Source organism: Schistocerca cancellata, chromosome 7 (genome assembly GCF_023864275.1).
Source record: "Schistocerca cancellata isolate TAMUIC-IGC-003103 chromosome 7, iqSchCanc2.1, whole genome shotgun sequence".
NCBI classification, from domain to species: domain Eukaryota; kingdom Metazoa; phylum Arthropoda; class Insecta; order Orthoptera; family Acrididae; genus Schistocerca; species Schistocerca cancellata.
The window spans coordinates 571579296-571601649 of record NC_064632.1 but is presented as its reverse complement, the minus strand read 5'-3'; the positions used below and the strand labels follow the sequence as shown (position 1 = coordinate 571601649).

At 41.9% G+C, this 22354-nt stretch overlaps 1 protein-coding gene across 4 annotated transcripts in view; it reads right to left on the bottom strand.

Annotated features, from left to right (window-relative positions):
- The window catches only part of LOC126092506 (poly [ADP-ribose] polymerase tankyrase), a 605292-nt gene that overhangs the window by 140513 nt on the left and 442425 nt on the right, over positions 1–22354 (bottom strand). For all 4 annotated transcript variants that reach the window (XM_049908132.1, XM_049908133.1, XM_049908131.1 and 1 more), the window contains exon 7: positions 16776–16916. In XM_049908132.1, the coding sequence (XP_049764089.1) occupies positions 16776–16916 (141 nt within the window). The remainder of the gene's footprint in view (positions 1–16775; positions 16917–22354) is intronic.

Genomic DNA, 22354 nt, shown 5'->3' with positions numbered 1-22354 from the left:
ATTATGCATTCAAAAGTTGCTAGCACATTACACAGCATTACCTTAAACTTATACTGCCCTCAGGGGTGATGAATGGAGTTCTCTCATGATCAGCCTCATCTACTTTGATTTGCCTGTGTCCCGAGTACACGTCCATGGTTGAGAAAAACTTAGCCCCCTTCAGACAATCTAGTGTATTGTCAATTCATGGAAGGGGGTAAACATCCTTTTTAGTAATCTTATTAAGCTTCCTGTAATCAACACAAAAGTGCCACCTGCCATCCTTCTTCCTGACGAGAACCACTGGCGACGACCATGGGCTCTGTGAAAGCTGAATGATGTCATTCTTCATCATTTTCTCTACCTCGTTGCGAATTATTTGATGTTCCATTGCTGACGGTCTGCTCTCTGGCTTATTGGTTGATGGTCTCCAGTGCTAATCCGGTGATTCATCGTTGATTTGTCTAATTTGCTCTTCACCTGTGGATCGAAGCATTCAGAGACCTCTTGAAGAATGGCAAGTAGCTTCTTCTGTTGTTCCTTAGCGAGATCCGGTGATAGTCGAGCTAGAAGATCTTATCTCATAGTGGTAGCGCTAATTTTGCCCACAGACTCGGCATGGGAGGTTTCTATGACGCTCAGCTGTTCTGCAATTAACAGCTCAGCGTTTGCTACCCACACGCATCTTGGAACTATCTGTGGTTCTCGGCAACAGTTAACTATCTATAATTCACCGAATCCGTACTTAAGCGAGACGACAGAGGCTGGGATGACAAAGTTATTCTTCAGTGGTATGTTTCTCTTACATTCCACTACAAGATCCATAGGTTGATGCATAACACGACACATGACAGCTACCTTTCTAGTGCTGACTGCAGGAATGATCACTTCATGCAGCGCACACAGTCTCCACACACTCTGATGCCCATATTCCTGTCCACAGAATCTCATCTCGACTAGCACAATCTTCGAGCGACCACAATCTATAATTGCTTGAGAAGCTTTCAAAAAGTTCCCTCCGAGAATAACATCATGACTACATTCTTGTAAGACGATGAATTCTAAGAGCTGTGTATGACCACTTATACCCACACGAATGGCACACCTTCCTGTAGCTTTTACATATTTCCCATTAGCCACCTTCAGCAGAGATCTTGTCGACAAATACGGTTTTCTGCAAGTGGCGGCAGTACCTCCGAAATGACTGAATATGATGCTCCAGAGTCAACAAGAGCTTGGGCTGGTCGGCCATCCATGAGAATATCAACGTAGTTTCCTACCCTTTTTGTAGTGATCAACAGCGGAGGATTTTTCTCTTCGGCAGCCTCACCTCCAGGCCAGGTCGCACCCTTCAATTTTCCAGGTTGTGGCAGCTAGGTGATCGGCTGGAGCTTTTAAACGGCGATGGAGGCTTTGATTGGCTTGTTTGGGAGTGTCCTCTCCAGTGATTAGCTTGTGTTGATGGTGACCTACATCGTCATGGACCTACATCATCTTGTTCATCTTCGTCATCCAGGAGTTGGTGTCGGGTAAAATTAGTCTGCTGTCTTCTGGTGCAGGCATAATCAAATATCCACCACCTTTCTTGACAATAGCGCACTCCATGTCCCGGTCGCCCACCGTGGAAACATACTGCTTGGTTATCCTGGGTGCTCCAGACATGTCTTCCTTGGTGCCCAAACAGGTTCCTCACGCAGCATAGTAGGAATGTAACTTCGCCTGGGTCTCTACTTATTTACCGTTTTAAAGGGAAACACAGGACAAGAGATTGGCTTCAATGTCTGTTCCGCTTCCTCCCTTATGACCTCTTGAAGTGTTTCAGTTTTTTGCTCGCCGTGCAATCCAAGTGCCTTCTGAACTTCCTCTCTCACTATCTGACAAAGAACACTTGTGAAATCAGCCTTTTCCTCCATCACAGACATCAATACGACATTTGGAAGCCTTTCAAACTTCTTGTATCTATTTCTTTTTTGATGTATTGTCTCGATATACTGGCACAGTTTTATGAAGTTGTCTGCTGTTGAAACCTCCAGGAGTAGGGCTTGTTACATGTCCTCAGCAACGCCCTTCATGAGATGTACAACCTTATATTCCTCTTTCATTCGAGAATCCACTATCTTACACAGCTCCAAGACATCTTGAATGTAGGATGCTGTTGTTTCTCCTGGACACTGTGTCCTGCACTTTAATTTATCTTCAGCCTTGCACTTCTGTCATTGTGTGTCGCCTAAATACTCGTGCAGTTCTGTCTGGAATACTTCCCAGCTTGTGAACATTTCCTCGTTGTTCTCATACCATTGCTTGGAAGTGCCCTCCAAGTAGAAAAATGCATTAGCCAAACACACGATGTCATCACATTTGTTAAATTTGGCTATACGCTCATATACCTTCAGCCACTTGTTTGGATCTCGGCCATCGTCACCAGAGAACCCAGAAGGATGTCTCATGTGGTGGCACACAGTTACTGTCATCGTGACGTCCACTTCTTCTTCTGTCTCCGATAGATTGTGATCTGTTGAATATAGCTCGAACTCGGGTTTCTCGCCACGCAATCAGCAGCTCTGTCATGGCCTAATGGCAGACACTGTGTTGCCGATAATGTGCAATATCATAAGTTTCAATACCCAGCGTCTCCACCAGAGTAATGTCACACAGAGGAAGGTGTAAGTAGACGAATGGCGAACACTAACTTCACTTAACGAAGGTTTATGCAGCACTTGCACATACAAGAGCATGGAGCGAACTGCCTCCATCCAGGACACATACGGTATATATACAGCTACAGAACATTCCAGTACAATGATTCTTACCATTTGTGGATACTTCTAGAATGAACTCGAACCGAAGATAGAAATTAAAATGTTTCACTTCAGGTGAGTTCGGAATTCACGACACTTCATGCAACAATCCAGTATCATAACCACTACACTACGATGACTGCACTACTCGGCTTCTTCTGCAACAATATCCCTGACGTCAATTTGTTGCAGAACCTCAGAATGTATTCTGAGCTCAAATACAATGAGGTATCTTATTGAAAATGGATGCAGCAGAATACTGCACTCCTTTCTGCACAAGAGTCAAGGAAGTGCATTCCACATGCAGATTTGATTTCTGCCTAGTATTAACTGAGTGAAAGCTGCTAACTCTTGGGAATAAGCTAATATTGCCAACAACAAACGACATTAAAGAAAATATATATTGTGAGGGCAATGTCAAAATTCCCAGACTACTGAATAGGGGTTGACAAGAGGTTTTCGAACTTACACCACACACAGCTCGAACAGCCCGTTTTTGAGCCAAAAATACCCTTTTTGAATCAGAAGAATATATGCGAAGTAGACTACTTTTCGTGTTGAAATGTCACTTATTTCAGATACTGTTCTAATGGTAAATAAAACAGCATTTAGTTTCTGAACAAGATCCTGAACATGGGCTTTCCACAACAGCTTACTATCTATCCGAATGCCTAGGAACTTGAACTGTCCCGTCTCACTTATAATATGTCCATTGTGTCTGATCAAAATATCAGTTCTTGTTGAATTGTGAGATAGAAACTGTAAAAACTGAGTCTTACTGTAATTTAGCATCAAATTATTTTCCACAAGCCACGAACTTATTTTATGAACTACATTATTTGATAATGTTTCAATATTACACATAAGATCCTTCACTACCAAGCTGGTGTCATCAGCAAACAGAAATATTTTTGAATCACCTGTAATACTAGAAGGCATATCATTTACATAAATAAGAAACAGCAGTGGCCCCAGCACCGACTCTTGGGGAACGCCCCACTTAACAGTGCCCCATTGGGACTGAACATCACTACCACTCTCAATATTGCGGAGAATTATCTTCTGCTTTCTGTTCTTAAAGTAAGAGGTGAACCAATTGTAAGCTACTCCCCTTACTCCATAATGGTTCAACTTCTGCAGTAATATTTTGTGGTCAACACAGTCAAAAGCCTTCGTTAAATCAAAGAAAACACCTAACGTTCGCAACCTTTTATTTAATCCGTCCAAAACCTCACAGAGAAAAGAGAATATAGCATTTTCAGTTGTTAAGCCATTTCTAAAACCAAACTGTACATTTGACAGCAAATTATGTGAATTGAAATTCTCCAGTAACCTCGTATATACAACCCTCTCAATAACTTTAGCAAACACCGATGGCATAGAAATAGGTCTATAATTGTCAACATTATCCCTGTCTCCCTTTTTATAAAGTGGCTTCACTACCGAGTACTTTAATCGGTCTGGAAACCTACCACTCCTAAAGGAAAAGTTACAGATATGGCTAAGTAATGGTCTGACATACATAGAACAATACTTCAGTATTCTGCTAGATACCCCGTCATATCCATGAGAGTTCTTGGTCTTTAGTGATTTAATTATTAACTCAATCTCCCTCTTGTCAGTATCATGGAGAAGCATTTCAGGTAACAGTCTCGGAACACTTTTTTCTACGAGCGCTATATGATTCCCTGTTGGGACTAGGTTTCTATTTAGTTCCCCTGCTATATTCAGAAAGTGATTATTAAATACTGTACATATATGCGACTTATCACTAACATGAACATTCCCACTACACACTGATTCTATATCCTCGACCTGTCTCTGCAGACCAGCCACTTCCTTTACGACTGACCATATGGTTTTAATTTTATCCTGAGACTTAGCTATTCTATCTGCATACCACATACTTTTTGCCTTCCTAATAACTTTTTTAAGCACTTTACAATACTGTTTGTAATGGGCTGCTGCATTCAGATTTTGACTATTTCTAATGTTTTGATATAACTGCCACTTTGTTCTACAGGATATTCTTATCCCTCTAGTCAGCCACCCAGGCTGCCTGTTTGTGCTAGTACCCTGTTTTGAACGTTCTAACGGAAAGCAACTTTCAAAGAGCATGAGAAAAGTCTTGAGTAAAGCATTATATTTATCATCTACTGTATCAGTACTATAAACATCTTGCCACTCTTGTTCCTTGAAAAGGTTTACAAAGGTCTCTACAGCAACTGGATCAGCTTTCCTAAACAGTTGATAATTATATTTAACATGTGTTGCAGCACAAAAATCTTTTACAGTTAAAATTTGTGCATCGTGATCTGAAAGGCCATTCACCTTTTTGCTAGCAGAATGCCCTTCTAGTAATGAGGAATGAACAAAAATGTTGTCTATGGTTGTTCTACTGTTCCCTTGCACTCTCGTTGGAAAGAATACGGTTTGCATAAGATTATATGAATTAAGGAGGTCTACCAGCAACCTTTTCCTTGCACAATCACTTGTAGAATTAATACTGAAGTCACCACATATATTGTATTTCCTATAAAGTGAATCAAGAACCTCCTCTAGCTTTAGCAAAAATCTTGTGAAATCGGAGACTGGGGATCTATAAATAACAACAGTACGAAGTTTAGCTCCACTTAATTTAACCACACCTGCACAACATTCAAACACCTTTTCAGTGGAGTACTTTGAAACATCAATTGACTCAAATGGGATACCGTTTTTCACATACATGGCTACTCCCCCACACCGCAAAGAGCTCCTAGAAAAGCTGCCAGCCTACCTGTATCCGGGTAAAGGAAGCCTCTGAATTATCTCCTTATTTAAGAACTGTTCAGATATGCCAATAATTTCAGAGTCAACATCTGTAAGCAGTTCACTAACTTTATCTCTAATACCTTATATATTTTGATGAAATATACTAATTCCCTCATTAATCGGATACCTAAGCTTTGTCCAAAGTGGTTTCTTTGTTAGGGAGACTTCCTTTAAGCAGGGATACCTATCAGCTGACTTCAATCTAAAAAAGGTACAGCTCTAACACTCACAACTACCAGAATTTTCCCATGAGTGATCCCACCACCTCCACCTATGCTGTCACCTATAAGCTTTGCCACCCTCCCCTTTCCATACCTGTTGAGGTGCAGTCCTTGTCTAGTGAAACCCATCCTGCTGATAGACTCCACCGACACCACTGAAATGTGACTCATGCCTTCTGTCATCAGCGCACCCCCACGTCTCAGGTGTGCCCCAGGGAAGTGTGTTGGGATCCTTGGTGTTCAAGTTGTATATTAATGCCCTTGTAGGTAATATTTATAGTAAAATCAGGCTTTTTGCAGATGATGCAGTTATCTGTAATGAAGTACCTTCTAAAGAAGCTGTGTAAGTATTCAGTCAGATCTTGATAAGATTTCAAAGTGGTGCAGAGAGTGGCAACTTGTTTTAAACGTTCAGAAATGTAAAATTGTGCAATTCATGAAACCAAAATATGTAGTATCCTATTACTGTATCAATGAGTCACTGTTGGAATCAGTCGACTCATACATGCAGATTATAGATATAGAGTAAACTGTATGGTATTGGACATTCACATCTCATCACAGAACGTAGATGTCGGAGGATCATCTGCTATGTAATCCAAGACAGGCAGCAGTCTGTGGCAGATATGAGGACAGAGTACAATGCTGGTGCAGGAGCAAGTGTTTTGAAGCACACTGAAAGGCCATTGTTGAACATGGGGCTCCACAGAAAATGACCCCTATATGTTCCTGTGTTGACCCAACGATACTTTCAATTACAAGTGGCGTGGGCACAGCATTACTGAGCTTTGGCTGTGGATGAATAGAAACATGTCACCTGGTTGAAAGAATCTCATCTCTTGCTACTCTAGGTTGATGGATTTGCCCTAAGACTACGTCATCTAGGCGAATGATTGCTCAAAACGTGCACCGCGCCACTGATTGAGATGGGTTTCCATGGGACCTGGGGTAGTAATCAAAGGCACCATGACAGCAGTGAACTTCATGAACATTGTTGCTGACCAAATGCATAAGTTCATACCTGAAGTCTTCTCCGATGGCAATGGTATCGTCCAGCAGGATAACTGCCAATGTCACAGTGCCAGATTCGTGCTACAGAGGTTTTAAGGAGCACGATAGTTTACATACATTGATGTCTTGGTCAGCGAAGGCCCCTGATCTGTACCCATTAGAACCATACAGGGCGCCGGATGGATAATCACAAACCAAAGTCCCATAATATGCAGGAATTGCATGACCTGTTAGTATACATCTGGTGATACATATCTCTGGAAACCAATCAAGGTCTTGTAGAATCCAAGCAAAGCAAAATCATTGCTGTATTATGTTTGGATGGGGACCAGAACACTATTAAACACGTGGTCATTAGGTTTTGGCTCATCAGTGTATATTCAGTGTTGTTGTTGTTGTTGTGGTTTTCAGTCCTGAGACTGGTTTGATGCAGCTCTCCATGCTACTCTATCCTGTGCAAGCTTCTTCATCTCCCAGTACTTACTGCAACCTACATCCTTCTGAATCTGCTTAGTGTATTCATCTCTTGGTCTCCCTCTACGACTTTTACCCTCCACCCTGCCCTCAAATGCTAAATTTGTGATCCCTTGATGCCTCAGAACATGTCCTACCAACCGGTCCCTTCTTCTTGTCCAGTTGTGCCACAAACTCCTCTTCTCCCGAATTCTATTCAATACCTCCTCATTAGATATGTGATCTATCCATCTAATCTTCAGCATTCTTCTGTAGCACCACATTTCGAAAGCTTCTATTCTCTTCTTGTCAAAACTATTTATCGTCCATGTTTCACTTCCGTACATGGCTACGCTCCATACAAATACTTTCAGAAACAACTTCCTACTACTTAAATCTGTACTCGATGTTAAGAAATTTCTCTTCTTCAGAAACGCTTTCCTTGCCATTGCCAGTCTACATTTTATATCCTCTCTACTTCAACCATCATCAATTATTTTGCTCCCCAAATAGCTAAACTCCTTTACTATTTTAAGTGTCTCATTTCCTAATCTAATTCCTTCAGCATCACCCCACTTAATTCAACTACATTCCACTAGCCTCGTTTTGCTTCTGTTGATGTTCATCTTATATCCTCCTGTCACGACACTGTCCATTCCGTTCAACTGCTGTTCCAAGTCCTTTGCTGTCTCTGACAGAATTACAATGTCATCGGCGAACCTCAAAGTTTTTATTTCTTCTCCATGGATTTTAATACCTACTCCGAACTTTTCTTTTGTTTCCTTTACTGCTTCCTCAATATACAGATTGAATAACATCAGGAAGAGGCTACAACCCTGTCTCACTCCTTTCCCAACCACTGCTCCCCTTTCATGTCCCTCGACTCTTATAACTGCCATCTGGTTTCTGTAGAAATTGTAAATAGCCTTTTGCTCGCTGTATTTTACCCCGGCCACCTTTAGAATTTGAAAGAGAGATTCCAGTCAACACTGTCAGAAGATTTCTCTAAGTCTTCAAATGCTAGAAACGTAGGTTTGCCTTTCCTTAATCTTTCTACTAAGATAAGTCGCAAGGTCAGTATTGCCTCACGTGTTCGAACATTTCTACAGAATCCAAACCAATCTTCCCCGAGGTCGGCTTCTATCAGTTTTTCCATTCGTCTGTAAAGAATTCGCATTAGTATTTTGCAGCTGTGACTTATTAAACTGATAGTTCGGTAATTTTCACATCTGTCAACACCTGCTTCCTTTGGGGTTGGAATTATTGTATTCTTCTTGAAGTCTGAGGGTATTTCGCCTGTCTCATACATCTTGCTCACCAGATGGTAGAGTTTTGTCAGGACTCGCTCTCCCAAGGCCGTCAGTAGTTCTAATGGAATGTTGTCTACTCCTGGGGCCTTGTTTCGACTTAGGTCGCTCAGTGCTCTGTCAAACTCTTCACGCAGTATCATATCTCCCATTTCATCTTCATCTACATCCTCTTCCATTTCCATAATATTGTCCTCAAGTACATCGCCCTTGTATAGACCCTCTATATACTCCTTCCACCTTCCTGCTTTCCCTTCTTTGCTTAGAACTGGGTTTCCATCTCAGCTCTTGATATTCATACAAGTGGCTCTCTTTTTTCCAAAGGTCTCTTTAATTTTCCTGTAGGCAGTGTCTATCTTGCCCCTAGTGAGATAAGCCTCTACCTCTTTACATTTGTCCTCTAGCCATCCCTGCTTAGCCATTTTACACTTCCAGTCCATCTCATTTTTGAGACGCTTGTATTCCTTTTTGCCTGCTTCATTTACTGCATTTTTATATTTTCTGTGTTAGCAAATTTCTATTCTTCAGAAACACTTTTCTTTTCCTTGCTGTTCTACATTTTATACTCTCTCTACTTTGGACATCTTCAGTTTTTTGCTGCCCAAACAGGAAAACTCATCTACTACTTTTGTTGTCTCATTTCTAATCTAGTTCCCTCAGCATCACTCTACGTATTTTACTATTTTTCATTACCGTTATTTTGCTTGTGTCGAGTTTTGTTCATCTGCTCTTCCAAGTCCTTTACTGTCTCTGACAGGACCACAATGTCTCCTCCCTGAACTTTAATTAATACTCCAAATTTTTCTTCAGTTTCCTTTACTGCATACTCAATATATAGATTGAATAACATCAGGGATAGGCTACAACCCTGTCTCACTACATTCTCCAACATGTTACCACCTAATGCAGGGAGGGAGGGGGGGGGGGGGTGGGTAGGTAGGGACCAAGGTAGTTGGCAAAGGAGGTACAGTCGAGGATGTCCCAAACCCAGCATGCTGCGGTAGACACCAACCACCCGGTCCCCATCATGAAAGTGGTATAGAGTGCTATACCTGAAAATATAAACCAATTTCTCAGAGGAAATGGAAAACCTATCCAGCCGTCCATGAGTCATCCGCCAATATTGGAGATAATCAAAATATCCACGGGTGTACTGCCGGTCTACAGTGTCCAACGGGCACAATATTTCGGCGATTATACATGTTGCCATCATCAGGCAAACTGACTGACTGAGCTCCTGTGAACGTGCCGGCACGGAGATCCATATGCTATGGCTGCTCAGAGGGAACTGGATTCGGTCGCGGCAGTGGCCAATTTAAATACCCTCCGCCTGTGGCGCGCTCCTTCCGGGGTCCGTGCCCTGTGCCACGGTCACGCGGTAGAACAGATTGCGACGGCGTCTGAGATGACGTCAGTGTGATGGCTCTGTCTGCCGTGGTCGTCACAACTATACGTTTGCTCGATTTACTCTTGATTAACACAATCGCTGGTTCCCAAGCCTTGCTAGTGCGCGCACCATGTCTGAGGCAGAGAGTCTACCCCAGAAATTGGAACACCTGAGAACTGTATTTAAAAAAAAAAATGGGTACTCAGAGTGGCAGATTCAACGTGCTCTCCGCCCAACCACTACAGCACAACCTGTGGAGATGGATGAAATCACGAGGGAGGAGGTAGGCACTGCGTTTATTCCATATACAGGCGCACTCTCGGGGAAAATCGTCTGCATTTTGAAGAAACACCGGGTCGGAACTGTGTTTTGTCCTCTGAATAAAACTCGTGCACTGGTGGGGAGCGCCAAAGATGACCTCAGTTTGAAGAAAGCCGGCGTGTACCAGATTCCGTGTCAATGTGGCAAGTCGTATATTGGTCAGACAATGCGTACCGTCGAGGATCGATGCCATGAACACCAGAGGCACACTCGACTGATGTATCCAAGCAAGTCAGCGGTCGCTGAACATTGTTTGTCGGAAAATCACACTATGGAGTATGAACACACGAGGATTCTGGTACAGACGTCGAGATACTGGGGCAGCGTTGTTAGAGAGGCCATCGAAATTCGCACCAATGACGGCCTCATGAACCGTGATTGTGGCTATAATCTTAGCAAGGCTTGGGAACCAGCGATTGGGTTAATCAAGAGTAAATCGAGCAAACATATAGTTGTGATGACCACGGCGGACAGAGCCATCACACCGACGTCATCTCAGACGTCGTCGCAATCTGTTCTACCGCGCGACTGTGGCGCGGGGCGCTGACAGCGGAAGGAGCGCGCCACAGGCGGAGGGTATTTAAATCGGCCGGTGCCGCGACCGAACCCAGTTCCCTCCGAGCACCCATAGCATACGGATCTCCGTGCCGGCACGTTCACAGAAGCTCAGTCCATCAGTTCACCTGATGATGGCGACATTTATGATCACCGAAATATTGTGCCCGTTGGACACTGTAGACCGGCAGTACACCCGTGGATATTTTGATTATCAAATACGCTAGGAGAAACTCAAGAATCCCAAATTGGAGATGCTTAGCAACGAGAGCTAGGAGTTGTCCCGTAATGCTGCACAACCAAAACCTGGATATAGCTTGTTACATACAATAAAATTATGGGTTAATCTGGTATGACTAATGTGGAGTCATCATAGGAGGTGGATTTCTTCCAGGCGAAATTGAAGGAAGAGCACCATGCAGCAGAAGTCTTCTCGATACGGCAGAGTTTATTCGAAGGTGCAATAGCCTGCTAGATGATGTTCCATTTCCTAGAGAGGAGAGGTCTTATCTGCACCAGCAAGACTATCAAGCAAATCTGGGACAAGGATTGATGCCCCTTGCATGCAGAAATAATTTTGTAAGTTAGATGATTAAAAGAAATTATAGGTATGTGATTGCATAAGCAAGCAAGAGTTAATAGTGTCAAGCCTGAGGAGGTAAATCCAGGCTTCCCGGTTTCAGCAAAAAGACTGCCTATCAGATTACTCCAAAAGGTGCCAGCAGCCAGTCTTACTCCACAATGATGGACTGAGTTTATTCATTTCAAAGCTGAAGGTGCCATGACACCATCAATGTGGCAATTGTAGTCCAATCAGACCCAGACCAGAGCCCAATACACATGGAATGGAATAGTGTGAGCTGCTTCCCAAGACTTATGTGCAAGGAAAGAGTGTGTTAATCCCTTGACTGCTGTGGATACTCCGGTGCTCCCTAGGTGTTGAGGAAATGTTGAAATGAGGTCCCTGGGTTTTTCCTTAAATGCTGTCAAAGTGTTTATACACCCCGTCCTGTCCGCCTCTCACTGCAACTGAGAAGTTACTTCTGTATCTTGGTGAATAACAAAGTTCCGATTATTTATCACACAACATATGTGCCTCTTTTCATGCCATTATTTGAAAAATAAATAAATCGATATCTTGAATAGTTTATGAAATACGACAGTTGTTATGACTACACGATTCCCAATGTGCACGTACGCAAAAGGGCGTGTCGTGCATAGCCATCCAGCTGTTATAAAAATCAAGAATGAAGTATCATTCTGCTCTCAGTTTTAAACGAAATTTCAATATGTTACCTACATTTCATACACAGTATGTATGAGCTAAAATCAAGCATATTGGAAGTTTACGCAATGCGTTTTTACCTCTGCAAACTTCCTAAAATTTTGTGCAAAATTGTACTTAATTTGATGCAGCAAATAGTTTTATTAAAAATGGACCATTAGTATTTCATGGAAGCTGCCAACTCTGCATGGACAGAACTGTGTACACCATGTGCAAATGTCCGTCATATATAAAAAGCATTACCTCAAAAACGAAATTAAATATTGTTTCATTCTGAATTTTTAATAAAATTTTGAAATCTCATTTACATTTCATACACAACAGCATATGAGCTAAAATCAACCATATGCAAAGTTTACACAGTGTGTTTTTACCTCTGCAAACTCTTCGAAATATCGTGCAATGTTTTACTTAATTTGATGCAGCACATTAACTATGATGAATAATAAAGAGAAATTCCATCCTTTATTAAACAAAGATGAAAGATGTCAGACTGTAAAATATGCAAAAATCCATTTTTTCCAGCCAATAGTTTTCTTAAAATCGAATGGTAACTGTTTCACAGAGGCCGAACATCGTCTTTCAATATAGGTAGTACCATTTGGCGAGCAGTATAGCGACGACAAAGCTACTTGGAATGCAGATAGCACATCTGTAGCAGAGAAAGGGTTAAACTTTTGCATGCAGTTAGTCTTCAGTTCATGAATATGTCAGGTTTTTATCACTGAAGTGTCATGAAAATGGGGTCTGCGAAACGAAGTTAAGTGCTGGGTACCCATGCATTGTTCTGGATCAGGACTGATTGTGGTACGAAAACATAAATGCACAACTTGCATATTCAAGGAAGAGAACTAGAAGCGATTTGTAATGGTCCAACTAGAGGCCCTCTACATGGCACATTGTAGCTGGAATTCAGTCAAGGCTAAAGATGGGAAGCTATACCAAAGTGAAAGTCACTGCTATACAGTGTGTGACTGATCATTTGTCAAACAGAGTTCACCAGCTCGCTGGTGGCGATGCAGAGAATAAAAAGTGGTGGGGAGCCTTTAAAGCCCCACTCAAGGAGGGTAAGTAAAATGTGATGGTGTCAAGCTGTGCCTCCTGTAGGGGGAATTGGAGGGAGGGAGGGAGGGAGGGAGGGAGGGAGGGAGGGAGGGAGGGGGAAGGGGAGGTGGGGGGGGGAGAGAGAGAGAGAGAGAGAGAGAGAGAGAGAGAGAGAGAGAGAGAGAGCGGGGCGGGGGGTCAATGTGATGCTGGCATTTAGAAAAAGCGGACTGATCCTCCCACAAACCACACTGACAAAAGGTCAAAAGGCTTCAAGATTTGAGAACCCAACATAAGCACTGACCTACCATTCTATCAAGCAGATTGCAACGCACACTTGCAAGACTAATCGGACAGTAGGGACAGTAGTTATTGACAGACATTAGATCTTTGCCAATTTTAGGGACTGGGACAATGGTACTATTTTGTCATTATGAAGGAAAAACACTTTCTAAGCAAATATGGTTGAAGACCTGACCAGATGGAGTCTCTGAGTACATCAGGTGTTGTATTATCTGATTATGAATCTAATCAGTGCCTGGGGCTGTATCGTGTGATGAGTCAAGAGCCAGAAGCAGCTCTCTATCAGTGAAAGGTTCATTATATAATTTGGTGTGAAACATGATGAAGGATACGTTGATTTCTTCAAATAGTCTTTTCTGTGTCTGAAATGTAGCCGGGCAAGAAGAGGATGCTGACTATCACAAGCTGGGATGCAATGTGTTCAGCAAAGATTGATGCATCAGTTCAAATACCACCATGAGGGAAAATATCTGGAGTAGTAGTTGATCTCTGGTGGCTCAGAGACTACAGAGCTTGGCCAACATCTGGGATAAATAGGTGTATGATATTAAAGATGAGATTTAGCAATCCCAGCATTCCTTCTTACTGTATTTAATTAGATAGTGAGCCTTAAGAGTGAAGCTGTTTGAAAGTTATGAGTGTGGTCTTTGAAGGATAATACTTGAGATGTTGCAGGGCCCTTCGATGACCCTGTATAGCTTTTGAAATGCCTTTGGTCCACCACAGCACTGGCCAGGACCTGAAGAAATTGGAATAGCACTACCAGTGGCATGGATGACCACATCACAGACATTTCCCACAACCTCATAAATGCAATCTGGCATGGGTGGTGAAGTCTCCACCACCAGGAAGACATATGCCTAAAGTGCTGGCATATAAATACCTACATCACGAGCATGAAATACGGCTTCCACTGCAGTGGAAATACAAGAATCTCTCCTCAATAGTGCAAATGAATGTGCCGGTATCTATCTTGTAGTGTTGCTGTCCCCAACGTATGTGATGTATGAAGAGAATTCCTCACCTTTCCAAATGTTCATGTAGTTCTTTATCTATCGGTAACATTAGGTCCCAATGAAAAAGTAATCCCTGTAAAATATCGAGCTTCTTATAGGAAGTGATGTGACAGGTACATCGCCAATTTTTTTTTTTTTTTTTTTTTTTTTTAATGAGAGTAATGGTCAGAACTGGGTAGAATTTTCCATCTCAATTAAGGTAGATCCACTTCATAATTTACGGAGGGCCTAAGAGTTTGCCGAATACATTTCAATATTCTACATAAGTAACATTGGTTTTCAGTTCGGAGGAATCACAGTGTCAGTGCTGTTACCTCCTTCCTATTTGCACGTAGTATAAGGTACCATTGCTCAAAAGAGGCTATGTAGTAATCCATCACCTCAAGTCTTGAAATATGAATAAAAATTACAGTTCTTTCTTGAAGGGACAGTTGAGAATTCTTAATATATATTATGCAATCGCATAATTGATGGCCAATGCAAATTTACTTTGGAATAGTATTATGACACACAAAAAGATTTAGCTGACAATGAAAGAGTGAACAATTACAATTATCACAAGATGATCTGTATGGGAGTCATCGTCATTTCATAAATCAAGATGCAGTTTGTCCAAAATTTGCAAGCATAGGACAGATGATGAAACTGGTGGTACAAATAGGAAACTTTTTCCAGCATCAGTTTCAAAAATTTTTGCTGGAACTGAACAAAGAGTATGGAGATGGTTCAAATGTCTCTGAGCACTATGCGACTTAACTTCTGAGGTCATCAGTTACCTAGAACTTAGAACTAATTAAACCTAACTAACCTAAGGACATCACACACCTCCATGCCCCAGGCAGGATTCAAACGTGCGACCGTGGCTGTCGCTCGGCTCCAGACTGGAGCGCCTAGAACCGCACGGCCACTCTGGCCGGCAGTATGAAGATGTTATGTGTAACTGTGAAGTACATTGCTTAAGTCAAGGGGCGTGCCTAGAAAAATTTCTCGATTTAAGACCCCTTATTCGAGAATTTCTGAAGGAAAAGTAAAGCACTAAGGCAAACTAGAAGATTCGGACTGGCTTCCACACCTCACATTTTTCGTGAACTTTGCTGCACATATGAACACCCACAGTAACATGTTGCATGGAGAGAAGTAACTTATTTCTGATTTGAAGGGGAAAGTCAATGCACATTAAAAAAACTGCATTGTGGAGAAGACAACATCTGACAAAGAACACCGTCCATTTCCCTAAGCTCTCTTTCGTTAAAGAAAATGTGAATTTTGAAGACATCACTGTAGCACTGAAAGGAGTGAATTAGAGGAATAGTTTTCTAAATGTTTTTGCAACACCGACAATCTCAAATCTGTGTTTGAGCTATTTTTGAGACACATTTTACCATTTCAATTCAAAGTGCCCCTGTGCATGTACAGATGGAAGTAATTGATCTGGAATATAATTCCTATTTTAATGACAAATTCTTTTATGTTATAACCATCCAGGAGTACTAGGAAGATTTTTTCGGGAAAAGTTTCCATGTCTCCATAATGAGGCTGCAGACATGATATCAACATTTCAATCAATATATGTATGTGAAAGATTTATTTTTATTATGAAACCCAAGTCACAATTATGTGGCAACCTGAGTAACAAAAATCTGCACAACTAGTTGCGTCTCTCTGTGTGCTGATGGTTTTTGTTGCATGTAAATTTTATTAGGTCTTGAGCAAACCAAAAACAGTTAAATAATATTGAAAATTGGTTTTGTCTGTGGTCTATGTAATTGAGAAATGTGAAACCAAGCCGCATGCCATTCAATGTTCCTTGCACGACAGCACTGCCATTTACTGTGGCACGATCGCTGTATCCCTTCTTCCAGCTCAGACAGCTTGTTGTAGTAGTGGCAGAGTGTGGTCATACAAGAGAGCTCTCCATACACGAAAGAGTTCCACAAGCATGTGGAATTCTCAGCTGCTCTTTATCTACACTATAACATTAGCTTTTCAACAGACAGTTTAAAAGTTTTTAACTCTTTCACTGAAACATATAGCCTGGCAAACAATGCAAATGGCCTACAACAAATGAAATTCTGCAATTCTAGAAGCGATAAAAAATAGTAACCAAATCCTGTGTGGAATTCCTCTATTGTAACTTAAGAAGTTACCACTCTTGCTTCTCTCTTACTCCTTACTAAAAATACAGCAGAAAAATAAATACTACGATTTTATGATGAGAAATTATCCATACTTATTAAAAACCTTTGCAACATAAAAATTATTTATATTCCAAAAAACATACCTTGTAAAATTTTAAGAACATTCTCCGTAGCAACCTGTGTAGCAGTATATCCTTGTAAGGAAACAATGTTTGGGTCAACATTATACGACAATAAAATGCGGCAAGCTTGAAGATTATCATCACGTGCACATCGGTGAAGAGCTGAAAAGAACAGTAACATATACTTATGCACAGGACTGACATTTCAAAATCACATGCACTGTAAACAACATAAGTGACATACAGAATGAGGAATATTATAGGAAAAAATATACACAGAAACGTTCAGATTAATACAAACCCTTATGAATATAATGTGTAAAATTATAACAACTGCTTTCATATTTCTTATTACCCAATCTAAGGCAAATTTTTTCTTGATGTTCCAGATATATTACAGTCTTCAGCTATATGCAACCTTATTGCTTCTATGAGTTTTGTAACATCTGCCTACTTTCATTAGTCTTTCTTATCTCTTGGACTTCAGCAAACAAATATCTTGGTCCTTCTATCAACTATATGCTTGGCTATATGCCTGGTTAACCTGCATTATATTTCCAATACAGTCATAAATACATCTTCCACTTCTGTCCAGATCCATCCACACCTATATTTCACAAGAGCTCAAATTTCTCCAATTTCCCTTCATGATCTATTGGCAAGATTTATATGGAAGGCAGTAATGTGTAGCCTGACTCTTCTTGGAATGAAGACTCATGGAATTTTAGCAGTAAACCTCTCAAGGATGCATAATTCCCTCTTAGAGTGTATTCCATTACAATTTGATGAGCATCTTTGTGGTGCACTCACATTTATGAAGCAAATCATGACAAAACTGTTGCTATTCTTTGGAGTTTCTATATCTTTTCAATCAATCTTACCTGGTATAGGTCCAAAGACAAGCAATATTCAGTTGAACGAAGGTTTTGTAAGCTGCCTCTTGAAAGAGTGAATACAATACCCTGAGAATTATTTCAACGATTCTCACCCCAGCATCTGCTGCTTCTACAAACAGTTTGTGGATTTTTCCACTTTAGGTCTCACTAGATGTGTATTACCAGATATTTTATGGGTTTTGCAATTTCCAGTGACTGACTGGAAATTGTATAGTAAAAAAATAATGAGCATTTCAACCTACTTATGCGCAATACGGCACATTTATTTATATTGAGGGTCAACTGCCAGTCCCTGAAGAAAGTGTTACACCACAGCAGGTTTCACTGTGTTTTGTTACAGCTTTCTACAGTTCAGTTATTTCTATAAACAAAAGCAACATACATGAAGACAGGCACCCACACACTAACCAAAATTCCACTGTATTATCATCATCTTCTTATTGGTTTCTTCACTTTGATATAACCCTGTTTTCATGTTCACTTTATTTCGTTTTTCCTGCATGAGCATTTCAACCTACTTATGCGCAATACGGCACATTTATTTATATTGAGGGTCAACTGCCAGTCCCTGAAGAAAGTGTTACACCACAGCAGGTTTCACTGTGTTTTGTTACAGCTTTCTACAGTTCAGTTATTTCTATAAACAAAAGCAACATACATGAAGACAGGCACCCACACACTAACCAAAATTCCACTGTATTATCATCTTCTTATTGGTTTCTTCACTTTGATATAACCCTGTTTTCATGTTCACTTTATTTCGTTTTTCCTGCACTTACTCAGTTTTCATCCTTTTTTCACTATACTTCATATTCTTCTTTATCTTCGGGTAATTGTGGTATTCCCCCCCCCCCCCCCCCCCCACTCTCTCTCTCTCTCTCTCTCTCTCTCTCTCTCTCTCTCACACACACACACACACACACACACACACACACACACACACAACACACACACAAAATCAACAGAAGTTTGGAATATCAGAGTGGACTACAATTTCTTATAGTACATCCGTATTATCAAAATAAATATAATTCCTCCTCCTGAAAACAAGCACAATTTTGGTTAGTCACAAAAAATCATTACAAAACAAAGCAGGATCTCTCCTAAGTGTAAATCCTGAAAACAAAAACAGTGAAAATGTTTAGCTCATGGCGACGATTATTAGTCTTTAGCAGTGAGTCTGTCCTCCCCGCAAACGGACGAGGTTCTTCCACTCTGTGAGGCATGCTTGGGATGAGAGCATCAAGTTTATCTTTGAGTATGAGGTGCCACTCCTCAATGGCAGCTTCAGTGAGGTCCTGAAGATTGTCAGGTGGTCACCTTTAACATGTCCCACACATCCTCAAGTGCATTCATGTCTGGGAACTGTGATAGCCAATGCATTCAATGTTTGTTGCATCTTTGAACATACCGAGAGACTGCTAGAGTACGGTGCAATCTGGCTTTGTCATCGACTAGCGTGAAGTTGTCACCGACTTCACATCTGCAGGGCCTTACAATCACCTATAGGACCTGTTGAAGGTAACAGGGACATGTCAAATTGCCGTAGATGGGAATTGGAGAGGTCAGTCATTCCATCATTATTGCTGCCCAGAACATTGCACTTTCATTTGCAAAAAGATGGACTTCTTGAACATACCACGATTCCTGGTGCCATCTAGTGCTTCTATAACCTTGGCACCTCTAGTGTCCGGTCACAAAGCAACCCTGGTCTTGGCGGCAAACATGACATTACTCCATTCTGCAATGGTCCAATGTTGATGTGCAAGAGCCCAGGTTCTTCGATTGCGTCAGTTCCTTTGGTTCAGTGTAAAACTTCTAAATGGCCATCTTGAATGAAGACCACCATGATGCAATCTTCTACACAGTGATTGGTCTGAGATACGAATCCCTGTTGCCCAGGAAAAGTCATTTCCAATGTATCTGGCAGTTGATGTTGGGCACCTGCGAGGTGACAGTTGGAGGGAATGATCCTGCATTGGTGCTGTCACACAAGGACGACCTCTGCGAGCTCTATCATTCACGTTTCCCGTCTCTCTCTGTACTTTCTCAACACCTTAAGACACACCACTGTGAGTGACATGTAACCGATTGGCAACATATCTCTGTGTATGACGTATTGAAAGTAAAGCCACTATCGGCCTCTATCAAAGTGTTGTATGTGTCTATGTGGCATGTTACTGCAGTGCTGAATATGAGCTGAAAGAAGCTGTTGCTGATACTGGTCTGCTCATGCTGTGCCACTGTGGTAGCGATATGTTTACATGACTGGGAAATGGCCACAAAGCATGCCAGTAGTAAACACTGTTCAGTATATGGACTAACTGGATAATGCATGAAATGCAAAGGTCAACGAGACCTCTAGTATCATAGACTAAATTTTATGATAGTATTCCAAACTTATCTTAAGCAGTGTAATCTTTATCCTCCACTATGGGTTCTTGCTCCTTTCATCTCCACCAATACAGAAAAATTTATCTTCTCCCTAGCCAGAACCCAGTTGTTCATACTATTCCAGCGTTGTTGCCTAGCTCATGGAATCTCCCAAAATGACCTGACTCAAACTATCCATCTCTGTCTGCACCCCGCCCTGTCACATAGCAATCCATCTGTTTAAATCCCACGAGTCTATCACCCTCACTGAACAACTACTGCTCCACCCACACAGCCCTCCTGCTCTGCAATCCTAAATTCCTGCATTCCATCTCTCAGATAGAACCCTTGCCCTCCAGGGACTAGGGCAGCATGCACATCACCTCAAAAAATTGTCCAAGCTATTCATCTCACATTCCTATCTTGGACTAACATTAACCACCACCACTACAAGAGCCTCCCATCAAACCACCTCTGCATCCTCTCATAGTCGCCAAACCCTATCTTACAGACACATTGCATTTGCACATCCTCAGAATCCCTCCTGCCAGCTATAGAACCCAGAGACTAAACAGACCCACACCCTGTCGTCAAAGGCCACAGCTCCACAGAAGTAGCAGTCCTTTCCAAAGGCCTTATCTTTTGCCCCATTCCCCTATTAAATCATGCTGGACATGACCACAAGCTCCTCTCTTTCTCATTGTCCCTACAGTGGAAAAACCTACGTTTCAGACTTTCTATCTAAAAACCAGTATGAACCTGGCCTTAATCAATTTATTCCATCTAAATATGATCTATCCCCATTGCCCACAAAAATCAACCCATGTTCACTTTCCAGAATTTCCTAACCTCTAACCTTGCCTTGTCATCTTTCCTCAAATCCCTCAGCATGGGCACCAACCACAACTCTGCATAAATAATTGCAATCTACCACCTAAAAACAGATCAAGCTAATCTTACCTGCCAACAAAGGCTCCACAACTGTGGTTATGAAATGCAGGGATTACCTGGTAGAGGGACTCAGCCAGTTGTCAGATTCGTCCATTTGTAACCCATGCCACAATAAGCCATTTCCAGAAATCTGGCAGCATATTCAGTCCAACTTCAAATCCCTATGCCCGTCCCAGAGCCCTGTGCCTACCTCCATTCTCACCCCCAACACTCCCTGCACTCCTACCTTCCACATGCTTTCTGAAGCACACAAACCCAACCACCCCAGAAACTCCTTTGTGGCTACTTACAGCACCCCCACATATGGAATTTCTGCTTTCTGGATCAACATCTTCAGCCTACACCCCATAACCTACACTCCTATATAAAGACACTAACCACTTCCTCAACTGACTCTCTACAGTTTCCGTCCCTTTGGAGCATGGCGCCCTACTCATCCCTATCAATACCACCTTCATCTACAGTAACCTCCTCAATGACCACAGCCTGCTATTGAATGCTCGTTTTCTGACTCCAAACTTATAACCCCCATCCTCGATGCAATGACAAACTACATCCTCACCCACAATCACTTCTCCTTTGAAGGCATTATCTGCAGAACATCCATGGGAACCCACATGGCACTGTTCTATGCCAATCTATTCATGGGCCATCTCAAAGAATCCTTCCAGCTATCAGAACCCCCACCTAGTCCAGAAATAGGTCTCTCATTATATGAATGCATGGTGTCTGTTCTTTCGGACATGTCTGAAAGGAAAGGCACCATGCAGAATCTACAACTTTGAAACATTAAGCGTAAATTGAAGGGATCTTCTGTCAGCTGCAGTGGGACATTACGCGGAATCAGAAGCAATGAGTGAAAATGTGTACCAGACCAGGATTCGAAGCCAGAATCTCCTACTTAGTAGGCAGGTGGGTTAACCACTGCATCATCCAGGACACAGCATCACTGCAAATGCGCGGACTATCCTGGCATGCCTCACAGCCGATCCACATTCCCACTGAACACCACCTATCTGCAGTCCCTGTCCATTGACTCCATGTTCGCTACTCTGAGATTTCCACAGGAGACTGGACGTATTTTGCATTGGCACTGAAGGTGGACCCATTGCCTGGCTGACCGTATCGATTATACGAATGCACACAGTCTGTTCTTTCAAACATGTCGCAGATGGCAAAGCAGGTAATGAACTTACCTGGTAAGCAGGAGATCCCAGGTTTGAATCCCAGTCTGTTCTACATTTTTCTCATTGTTGCTGATTCCTCTTAATGTTCTGCTGGAGTTGGCAGCAGTGATCCCCTCCAATTCACATTTAATGTTCCACAGCTGCAGATTCTGTGCGGTGTCTGTTCTTTCGGACATGTCCAAAAGAGCAGACA